The sequence below is a fragment of the Belonocnema kinseyi genome, chromosome 6, assembly GCF_010883055.1.
Source record: "Belonocnema kinseyi isolate 2016_QV_RU_SX_M_011 chromosome 6, B_treatae_v1, whole genome shotgun sequence".
In the NCBI taxonomy this organism is placed as follows: domain Eukaryota; kingdom Metazoa; phylum Arthropoda; class Insecta; order Hymenoptera; family Cynipidae; genus Belonocnema; species Belonocnema kinseyi.
In genome coordinates, this window is record NC_046662.1 from 78,122,590 (window position 1) to 78,135,072 (window position 12,483).

General features: G+C 30.0%; 1 protein-coding gene across 1 annotated transcript in view; it reads left to right on the plus strand.

Annotated features, from left to right (window-relative positions):
• Positions 1-12,483, plus strand: part of LOC117174366 (regulating synaptic membrane exocytosis protein 1) — a 522,514-nt gene that overhangs the window by 175,625 nt on the left and 334,406 nt on the right. The window contains exon 4 of the mRNA XM_033363427.1: positions 5,475-5,544. Within this exon, the coding sequence (XP_033219318.1) occupies positions 5,475-5,544 (70 nt within the window). The remainder of the gene's footprint in view (positions 1-5,474; positions 5,545-12,483) is intronic.

Consider the following 12,483-nt stretch of genomic DNA (forward strand, 5'->3'; position numbering starts at 1 on the left):
ATAGCTTCTAAATTGAAATATAACATGTTAGAAAAAGTAGAAGTCAGAATTGGAATACGGCAATCTGTTAGACAATTTGAAATTTAATGCTAAGGTGTATTTATGGGAAGAGATGAGTAGTTTTAATGTGTTTTTAGTTTTCGGTGTTCTTGACTATGTATCTTATGTATATTTACAAGTCAGTATTTGCCATTTCAGGATAAAATAGTTAAATATTGTAAGTCTTGCGTGAAATTTAAAAAAGCTCTTGTCGGAGATTGAACTTTGTTGATACCACAATTTGCCAGACTAGAAAATTAAAATGTGACAAAAAATGCCAGTGCTGTATAACCAACGTATGAATGATAACTCATGTACAGAATAGAAAAATTTAAATTCCCTTTATATTTTCCAATGATTAATAATTAAACTTTATGCCTATAAATCTTTTTGGATATGTGAAATGACAACAGACATAAATTGAATTTTAGATTGCAGTTTCACCGAGTTATGAATTGTGACATTCGATTTTACATTCACATTTATATTACTTGCGTAACTCATTAAATTTATATCAAATCATTTTCTGATCTGCGAGAACATAACGTAAGCTTGTATAAACCAATTTTCGAGAGTTAAAAACTATGTTATAACAAATACAAAGATTACTGTAAGATAAATACTTTCTCAATCATAAATCATGAGAATGTAAAAATTATTCATTAGTGGTTTATCAAGTTATAAGGCTTCTAAACTCGATTTAGTAAACTTTAATTATAAAAGAAAAGAAAATTAGTCCAAGTTTACTATATTTAATCTAAATCTCGGTTATAAACGTTAATATAAAGATATTAGAATTGAAAATGGAATTGAAGGATAAATGGAATAGAATTGAAAAAAGCTTTTTCTATTCTTCTCGAGATACTGCGATGATCCAATGTGGAAGGACTTTGTCATTTCCTTTTAATAATACACAGAATTATATTTTTACAAAAAGTATAAAGTTAGTGAATGTGAAAAATTAATCTTTTAACAATTTCAAAAGATTTTTCAAAAGTTTATGTGTAATTTAACATAGTTTAAAAGATGCTTGTGAATTCCTAACTTTTTATAAAATTTACATTTCAAGTTCCAGATTTCATCCTTATTAGTTAAAAATATAAATATTTTGTTGAAAATTGAGGCATTATGTTGAAAATTCATCTTCTTTGATTAATCAGCTCTTAATTTGAAAGAAAAATCTTTTTTGATTATAATGTAAGATATTATATTTTTCATAGAAAATTGTTCTTTTTTGTTAAAAATTTAACTACGCGTTTAACTGTTCAATTACTGTGTTGAAAATTAATTTTTTTTAATGCATCCTTCTGGTTGACAATTGATCACTTTGGTCGAAAATGAAACTTTTCAGTAGAAAATTATTCAATTTGGTTAATGATTCAACTACATTGTTGAAAATTCGTCTTTTTGGATAAACTTTACTTTTCTCGATGTAAAATAAACACTTTTTTATGCGAATCATAAATTATTACATTTTTCTTTGAGGATCCATCTTTTTTTGTCAGATATTCAACTGCTCGGTTAACAGTTGGACTACTATTTTTAAAAATGATTATGTTTCAAGATTCGTCCTTTTAGTTGAAAATTGATCTTTTTGGTTGAAAATGTGGCTATTTTCACTTGCAGGAAGGTATGTAATGAAAGTCGAGTGTTAACTGGAGAAGCGAGAGAGGAGGATGAAGTTGGTGGTGGTAGTGTACGAAGGCTAAAGTGAGGGTAGGTAAAGTACGGGAGAGGGAAGTTTAAATGACTAAAAGTGGGTGCTCTGTGCCCACTTTGGCTAATTTTTATTTTTATGAATAATTGTCCCTCCTTAATTCTAAAAACTAGACGCTCGTATAGCATGCAATCAATGCTGCTAGTTTTAAAAATAAATTTTATAAAATTTAAGTTTAATGGTAAGAGGTTGAGTGTTTCGAATATTGTTTATGTGAGATATGCAAGTGGATGATATATGTCTAATTCACTCTTCGTGTTAAATTGTGCCATGAGATGGTAATGAAATTTCTCGCTGAGTTTGCTGGAGTCTGTGAAATCAGTTTATTTCAGAAGTTTCACTAGTTTCCTCCTCCGATAAGGCGAGAGCCATGTGCGCACAGTGTATGGAGATCAAATGTGGTAGAGAAACGTGCACAGACTTATCTATCTTCTCCAAGAGTAATGCTGAATTTCTGAGACGAAGGGCTGCGTAATTCTGCGTAACAGCTTATTGTTATTACCTTCAGAAACCTCTTCATTCCACGTCGCCCAACTCGTCCTAAATATTCCAGAAAATTTATATTAAGATCGTGATTTAAGTGCATGTTTTCATTAAAATATAAGTAATAACTACTTCAGCATAATAATTGTGCAGTTTTCCTCTGACCAACTTCAGTAATGTCAAACAATTAAAAAGAATTAATCTCAAAGAACTTAAACTAATGAAACGAGTTTCCAGTACATTTTAATAAATACCGAGATTAGATATAATTCACTGTAATATTAAAACTGAAAATTGTACAGTAAATAGTTTTCAGGAGTTACTGAGAAGCATATTAACTAATTCGGTTGAGAATTCAACTATTATATTGAAAGACAACTACTTTTTTTAAATTTATTTTTTGTTTTAGCTTAAAAACACTTTTTTTGATCAACATTCTACTTTGGCTTAAGGTTCCTTTATTTTGTTCAAAGATCGTCTTTTATGGTAGAATATTAATTTCTTTGGTTCAAAATTTATTTTCTAGTTTGAAAATCAACTTTTTCAATTTAAAATTCAATTCTTTGCATGAAAATTTAAATATTCAATTTTGTGTAAAAAAATAATTTTTTTATAGAAATTTGAAAATTTTGTTAATTTAAATTTAATATGGAAACTAATTTTTTTATAGAAAATTTAAATAGTTTTTTTTAAGTTAAAAATTTGTCTATTGTAGGTGAAAATTAAATTACATACTTTTTTGAAAATTCAACTTTTTTGGTGGAAAAGTAATCCCATTAGTTCAAACTTAATCTTTTTGGTTAGAAATTAATTTCGTTGGTTGAAGATTTATTTGGCGAGTTTGTGAACCCGCCATTTTCGATAAAAATTCAAAAAGTGAGCGGATTTAAAAAATTTTTGAGACCACTTTTTTCTGAATTAAAAAATTCTATGTACGGATATGTATAGCATTAAAAAGAACAAACAATTTATCTTCATGACTTTTTTCGATAAAAAGAAAATTCTCAGAGTTATAGCGTTTTCAAAATTTTTTTAATCAACCAAAAATCAAAATTTGAAGCCGAAAAACGCACGATATGAACAAAAGTGAAGAGAAGAAAAACATTTCTTTTTGACAGCCCTATAAGATTATCATAACCAATTTTTGGATTTTCTTCCAAAATCGAAAATTCAAATTTTGATTGTACTAAAAATAATGGAAAATTCCATTTTGTGGACAAACTATGCAGGATACGAAAAAAGATGAATTAACAAAAATGGTTATCCCAAGGAAGATCTACAATTTCGTTAAGAATCACTTCTTGATAGGACGCGTACTTTTTGTTTTATTCGTGAAAAATAACGTTGAAGAAAAAATAAAATAAAAAAAAATATGTGGAAAAACGACTAAAGTTACGAGAAAAAAATCCAACAAAACCTGTTTACAAATGTCTGTAGGAAATTGAGCGCGCAGCGCGAGTGTCACGATGAGAATGTGTACCTCAAAGCCTAAAGAGCTTTGAGAAACTTAATCTTTGACTATACTTAATTAAGTAGACAATTCAGAATATGTAGACGCATATAAATACTGCCATCTAAGAGAGGTCTTTTTGATAAAGTTTTATTCAAGCATTCCAAATGCAAAGAATAAATATCCAAGCGCGAAGCGTGAGGTAACCTATGATCGAGCGCGAAGCGCGATATTCAACCGTCGCGCGCCCTAGGCGTGCTCAAACTTGCAACCGAAGCGAGCCGTGCGTGTAGCGAGCGATGAGAATGTGCCCGCGAAGCGTGCAGATTTTTGTTGTTAGAAACCTATTTTTCTAACTCGAAATTTCACTATTCTATTTTTGATTGAAAATTTATATTTTTAGTTGAAATGTATTGAATTTTCTTTAAAATTATTTCTTTGTTAGCAAAACATTCATCTTTTATAACTATTCCAATTCATTTTTGTTGGTGGAACTTTAATATTTTTCGTTGAAAATTAAACTTTTTAGTTGGAAATTCTTCTTTACATATTAAACATGGTTTATTTTTTAGTTGAAAATGTAACTATTTCGTTGAAATTTTGTTTAGTTGAAAATTTCTCTTTTTGAGGGAAATCGGTGTTTTTACTTAAAAATTCAATATTTTAAATGAAGTATTTTTTCTTTACTGACTGATCAATGTTTCTTTGTTAAAAGTTCAACGCTTTCGCTGAAAATTCATTTTTTGACCTTGATAATTTGTCTTCTAAAAACTTATTTTTGTATTATTGAAGATTAATCACTTAGATTAACAATTTAACTATTTTGTTGGGAATTTCTTTTATCTTGGTTGAAAATTAAGTCTTTGAACTAAAAACTTAATTCTACCAGTTTTTGTTTACAATTTATCATTTAGAGTCGAAGAAATAATTGTTTGGTTGAAAATTCATGATCCCTTATAAATTTATGTATGATTCTTTTCATTCAAAGGTTCAAGGCGGTTGTATCTAAAATAGAAGTTTTGAACAGCCCGGGAAAATTAAAAAATTGCATAGGGTAAAGTCAATGAAATTTAAGGATATTAAATTACGTTTTTAAAGGAAAGTTTCATTATTCAACAATTAATACTGATTTTGCAATCACGTGTCAGGAAAGAATTCGTCAAATCTCTTAAATATCCAGAAGAAGAGTACGAAGTCGCTTAGTTATCCGAGAACAAGAACAATCTAAAAGTGAAGCGTACTTTACATAATCTTGCCTTGGAATACTCTACTCTAACTTCACCTGCACCAAAAGACTTATATTAGAATTTTCGGATTTAGGTCACTATTTTGACATTAAATCTTTCTCAATTTCAAGTTCAAGTGACAAATTGATCTCATATTAAATACGGCGTCAAATCGCCTTTATTTTTTTAAGAGAAGAAACTAAATTGTATTTCGCATTGAAAGGAAGATGAAGATCGTACTATTGTTGTTTGATATTGAGAGAAAATGGAATTTTATTGAAATGTAATCTTTTCCTTCAAAGTCTTCATTGAAAATCTGCACCAGTCCGTCATAGATTTTTTCTAAGTGGACATTGAGGTACTTTAGATGAATACGGAAAGACAAATGGTGGAAGATTTAAAATCAAGAATCGTAGAAATCGATAGACTCTCGCTGCAGTCTGAGATTCTCACTGAGTCGAGAATAATACGAGCTGCACTTGGAATCAGAAGTGCACATTTCTTTTATTGTTTCTTGCACGTGATCCGATGAATATTAATGAGAGATCTCTGCTTTCAGTGACAAAATTGTCTCCGGCCAAGGTTACGCCGGTGGAGGACATCCATCCGAAGGAGGAAGTCCCTGAAACGTAAGCTTCATTTTTCAAATATCACCTTTATTGCATTCAAGAATGTCCTTGCTATTTTTATTATTATTTTTATGCTAGTATTATTATTAAGAAACGTCTAGTAATAACGCAAGGAAGATCTTTGTAATATTAGTTCCTTTCCCTCTCTATTCTGAGGAATAAAGAGATTTTTATGAATCCCCTCCTGTGCTTGTTAGGTGAGATATTATATTTCTTACTAGAAATATAAAAAATGTATCAATTATATTCGCTATAAACAAGATTTCAAGGGATTTCCTAAAAGTAAATCAACTCCCGACATAAAAAGATCCGGTTTTCGATATCCCTACAATTGATGTCCTCGACTGTTTCTGGACGAGGGGTCAGCCCTGCAGTGCATTAGTTGAATGGGTTAGCGTCATGCGTCTAAATCCAACAGAAATGGTTCATGCAGCCCTGCCTGTTTATGGTTAAATTCCCTGAATTTAGGATCAAGGCCGCTGCAAGCCATACCCGACACCGTTCTTATACCGATAGTTGAATGTAATTCAATAGATAACAAGAATTTTTTTAGTATTTCAGCTTTGCAGTAATATCATAAAATATCAAAGAACTTCAAAAGATTTCAATAGATTTCAAAACTTCTAAAAGTATTTTAGTAAATTTCATGGTATTTCAAGGTATTTCAAAGAACTGTAAGAATTACAAAATTCGTATGTAATTTTATAAGATTTTGGAAGCTTTTCTATGTTTCATTTTTTACTGGCAAATCAGTAAAACTTGATAATTCATCAATAAAAATAACTGTTCTATAGCTAAAATTCAATCACTGATGGAAAGTCGCAAAACAATTGTTTATAATTCTTCATATACAGCTCGAATTCAGTTACTGATCTAAGATAAGATTTTAAGTGTTCTCACGAGATTTTTAGGGATTCACATGAAATCTCAAGGATCCTGCAGGATTTTTATGGGAATTTTAGAGATCTCGAACGATTGTGAAAATTTCACGGTTTACAATGGGTTTTAAGAGATTTAAAAATAAGTTACTAATTTTCGTGTGATCCAAAGTATTTTCACGAATTATTAACGACATCCGGGGATCCTAATAAGATTTGGAAAATTAATGATTTTAAGGGATTTTGAGAAATTTGAATAGCTTTTGAAAGATTTGGATAACTTGCAATACATTATAAGGGATTTTAAGATATTTTGAAAGATGATTGCGGATATTTTAAAGATTTAAATGAATTTCAAAATGATTTTAAAGAAGTTAAGAGATCACATGAACTTTCTAAATGTGTTATTTTGGCCATACGGTCTAATAAAAAATTATAATAGTGGATTCAGTTGTCAATGAATGCAGCGAGGTCCAAATATACGTTGGTGGTTTTTTTAAGAAATTGAAAATTGAAGTATGATTAATTGACAACTGAATTCACCATTATTATTTTGTATTGGACCGTATGACCAAAATAGCACATTCACTGATGAATTAACAGTAAAAAAAAATCAATTTTGTTGCAGAGAATTTCGCTCTAAAAATCATTTGACTATCGAGATCATAATGATCTGTCCATTCGGATCAATTTGATCTTATTTTTAGGTTCATTTTTCAGACTAAACATGTATCACAAAATTCTGTTACAGTTTAGGAATTTTCAGTTACTGTAACTGAAAATTCCTAGGGGTTATAAATTTTTTTCGGTTCATTATTTAAAAATAAAACGTGAAGTCTATATTTGTCCTGAGAATATAAATAGCAAGCAAATATAACTGAAGCGAAGACAAATTACTTATTATGTATCTATATTTACGTACACTCATTGTATCAAATATATAATCAAAGTCCATCTTTTATAATAAGTTTTTTTGACATATGAAGTATTGGGTACATTATATACCATAGCTATTTACATACGAATTTCGCTTGTATATAGTCTTACTTTCATTTTTATTTTTCAGACAAACACATACTGCAAGTTTATATTAAAATTAATGAACCAAACAATAATGTCTCTATACATTATATATTTAGAAAAATTTACTCACAAAATTTATACAAAATGTTATTTTATTTTTTTAAAATAATATTCGTATGTAATTTTCTCAAAAAAATTGAATTTTCAACCAGAAAATATGAAGTTTCAACTAAAATATGAATGTTGCCTAAAAAAATTATTTCTTAAAAAAGTGGTTTAATCAAATAATAGCATTTTTATCCAAGAAAGATGAAATTTCTACAAAAACGGATGAATTTTTAAATAAAAAACACAAATTTAAAAAAATTGAATTTTTGTCAGAATATGACTTTATTTTGGCATTTTAACAACAAAATATTAGCTTTCAACTAGAAGCAAATCTTCCACAAAAATTATACATGAATTTTGAACCCTAACGTACGATGTTTCAATCAAAAAGTTGAAATTTTCATGAAAAAGGGCAATTTTTTGAAAAAAATGGTTGAATTCTTATACAAACGGTTGGATTTTTTCCAGGAAAGGTGTCATTTCTACTAAACTAAATGAATTGTTAAATCAAAAAGACAAATCATAGAAAAAATAGTTGAATTTTCTACCCAAAAATATGAATTTTTAACAAAGAAGAAAAAAACTTTAAAACAAAAATTCTTGAATATTAAATCAAACCGTTGCATTTTTATCGAAGAAAGATGAAATTTCTAGTCAAACAGATAAATTTTTTAATAAAAAGACAAATTTGCGAAAAATTGTTGAATTTTCCACCGAAAAAGATTTTAGTTTGACTTTTTAGAATTGAAATATAAGATTGAAAACAAATTACTAACAAGAATATTATCGCAGAGTTAGAATATTATCGGCAGTTTGCCTAACCAATAAAATTGCCTGACTTTAAAAATAAATTGTTGTTAGTCAGGTTCGTTTTTACTCACCAGGTTTGTTCAGCGCGTGATGTTTCCAAAAATTGTGTACAGGAATAACAAATCATAACAAAATCTTTCGAACACGCCGAATACAATTGAAGCCTCGATTGAAATAACGTTGTATCAACACATATTTTGTATCCATGGTGTTCTATGTACTGTAGACTCTATGACACTTCTCTCTAAGACACTTCCCGTTTTCCGATTTTACCTTCGTTCGCTTGCCCCCAATCCTAGCCTCATTTCACCTCAGACAAGCACGGCCGGTTGCGCCGAATGCGGCTTGACTCTCAACAATTCTAGAGCGGAACTCATCGACATATAGAAATGGACCGGTAACGCTTTGAAGAGAACTGAAATGGGCTCTAGAGAGAGAAAAAATATATAAGACGTAGACCTGCCTTTATCTATTTCAGGACTCTGTCAAGTGAATTGGTGGCCCCGGGTATTGCCTAAATAATCTGTACGGTCAATTAAAAAAAAAGATAAGCAATACATTAGAAATTTTTGTAGTTATAATAAATTGAATTTTAAAGAACATTCATGTAGAATAATCTGTTTTAGATAGATTATTTTAAAAACTTGGTAACCTTAAATTCTTGTTGAAATTGGATTGAAAATGCTACAGTAATAATCGTTTTGTGAGTTTAAAAATAATGTAAAAACTGTCAAAAAATGGAACAATATTTCTATAACATAAAAAACAACCATTTGTATTGCACAGGTACAAAACTTCATATTTTGAGGTTTTGTTTTTGTTGTAACATTATATATTTTACTATATTCAATAACTTTACTTACGTATGAAAACATATGCACATGTAAACGTGTTGACAATGCCTACAACCTACACAGGCTGCCACCATTTTTTATATTTATTTACAATAAATTATAGTTAAAAACATTATAAATAAATCAATTCTGAAAAGTGCGACAAACGTCACATAATTGGGGCGCTCGCGACACAAAGCACGGTCCTGTGCCGCACCAAACTTCACCCAACGAAAATATTCTTGACCTATCAGCTTTATCTAGAAAGTGATAGGTCTACGTCTCATATGTTTTTTCTCTGTCTAGAGCCCATTACCGTTCTCCCCACAGCATTACCGGTCCATTTCTGTATGCGGATGGCGGAACTTTACGTGTAGGTTAAGTCGAATTTATATAGGCTCGTATGCTCTTTTGTGTTTCACAGCGGAATTTTTAATATTGTCGCTCACTGAAATTTTTGAAAATTATAAATTCATCGTGTAGAGGTAAGTCTTAATATTAAAATACTCTGAACAAGGCAGCATACCTTTTGTTGTATTAAACTGTTTACCAAATACCTTAACCTATATTGTGACATTTTTTTAAATAGAATTTCAATGGAGCCGCCAACAAAAATACGTAAAAAAAAGTGAATGGCTCACAGCTGCAACAAAATCAAGTATCCTTAAAGCAATTCAAGAAGGAGAAAAAGTACCCAAAAATTTAAAATTTTGCATCGGTAATTATTTTTGAAATTTCACAAATTTGCGTTCTGATATTAACAATTATCTTCGTCAAGATCTAATTAAATTGAAATTTCAAAATTTTCATTATGAATTTCGCGAAATTCATAATTAAATGAATTCCCCCCCCCCAAATTTTCGTTTCCGTGCCATAGAAGGGATGGTTTCCTTTCACCGAACACACTTGATAAAGCTGTACGGCGTTCGACAGCGTTTGAATTCGCGCGCGTGTCGTAGGAGAGATGGTATCATGACACTTCGTGTTCGCTGTCCCTACAGCCCCGAAAACGAGAAGTGTCGTAGAGTCTACTGTAGATGAGATTTTCTTTGAACTGGTGGATGTAAATAAAAGGACCCTCGTGTATTGGTGTAACTTTACGAAAAATTGTAAGAATCCACCCAACACTGAATTTTACAATTGAATCTGTTATGATATTCCAGTTCGGCCGATAATTTTACACTCGAAAATGTGAAATTCATTATGTGAAAGAATAAAATAAATTTATTAGGGCGACAGGTTTCGAATACTCGAAGCTCAAAATTCGTACAAAATTTCATGGAGATTGAAGAAACAAAAACCGGGCACGTTACCACCTACCTAAAACACATGAGATACTATGGGTATTTTTTTGATGTTTGAATATTACGTAAAAAAAATGAAATATACGTTTTGAATAACCGCATTTTTTCCGTTCCAATAGCAGAAAATGTTAAAGGCAAAATAGGAATATTTCAAATGATCTATTTTTGTGTGAAATCTGTCAAAAAAGTTAAACATAGCTGTCAATTTCTCCAAATTAGAGGATGAAGGTATCGATAAACAATGAAAACGAGAGACGTTTTTGTATACGCATATTATTTAATTAATTATTCTAAATTTTAATTTAATCGAAGATCAAAAATATTTCAGTTTCCGCCAGGGAAAAATTAAAGATTTTAGTTAAAATTAAAAATCTCGACGTAATTTTAAATCACAGGAAAGTGATTTTACCGACGCATGGTATTTTTACACGCTGCTACTGAATTTCAACTTCTGAATGTAAAGTTCCTACAAGGGAATGTGTAATTTTGTTTTTATCGAGTGCTTAATATTACACTGATGGTCGAGGAAGCTTTTATTTACATCGATAGATGATGTAATTTCACACACTTATTAAAACCACACAGTGAAGTGTGTGATATTTACAATGATACAATATGAAATTTTCCGAAACTTTGTAATTTTACACAAATATTTTTTTACAGCGTAACATTGAAAAAAGGGACTTAAATTTATTAGCATTGCACAGTTTTAAAATCAGAAAATCTAAAACAGATTAAAATATGAAAAAAATTAATCAAATTCAGAAACATTCGAAATGAGCTTAGAAAAATTCAAGGAAATTTAAAAGAATTTGATGAAATGCCTAAGAATTCATGGTGAGGTTAAAAGGCTTAGGGCTAAATTAAATAAAAACTGTAAAAAATGCACTGAATAAAGTAGAATTGAGTAAATTTATAAGAATCCAGAGTGAATTCTAAAAAATAATTAAAAATCTCTTCAAATCTTTCGAACCCTACTAATTTCTAACCAAAAAAGTGAATAATTTCTACGAAACAATTCAAATGAATTGAAAATAATGTATAAAATCGCAAAAATTACATTGATTTCCGTAAAATTTGAGTGAATTTAGAGTAATTCAAGGGAAATTACAAGGTATGAAAAAATGAATTGAATTAAGTTTGAAATAAGTTTTGAAAACTTAAAGATAATTTAAAAGACTGAGATATAATGCCTAAGAATTTAAGGTAAGTTTGAAATAATTCAAGCTGAATTAAACAAAAACTTTTTGAAAATGCATTGAATTGCGTAGAATTGAATGAATTTAAAATAATTCAGGATTAAAAATTTCTAATTCTTTTGATACTTTTTAAATCCCTCGAAAGTTTTTGAAGCCTTTGAAAACGTTTAAATTTTTTGCTACGATACCGTTAAATATTTTAAATCCTTTAAAATCCTAATAAATTACACAGCCACACAACAAAAAAACGTGTGCGGATCTGGTATCAAGACACACGTATTCTTATGGATTTTGGGGCGCTGAATTCAAATTCGGTATCAAAAATCACCCATCACGTCATGGTTGAGCCACAAACCCAAAAAATGGCGAAAAATCATGCACTGAGGCAAATAAATTTCAAAATAATGCCAGAGATGCAAATTTTCACTTCAAAAACATGTGGACAACTGTGAAGGATCAACCCTTGCCCGATATCAACTTATTTAACATACCTTTACCCAACAGAACCTGACCTCACCTAACCTGAATTAACAGAAATTTATTGAACTACACGTAAATCTCTGGAAGCATATTTTCCCAGTAGTCCCGTTGTGTTTAAGGTACCGTTTCATTCAGCTTCGGCCTAACGTACATAGAGGTTTAACGTATCCTAACCTAACAAAACCTGACCTAACCTAACAGGTTACGCTGGCAACCCTGTTCTTGCGTACTTTCATATTTTGACATTAATAGCCGTAAATGTCTGGAGTTTCGTAACCGCTTGTTGCTAGCATTATTCGCCTGT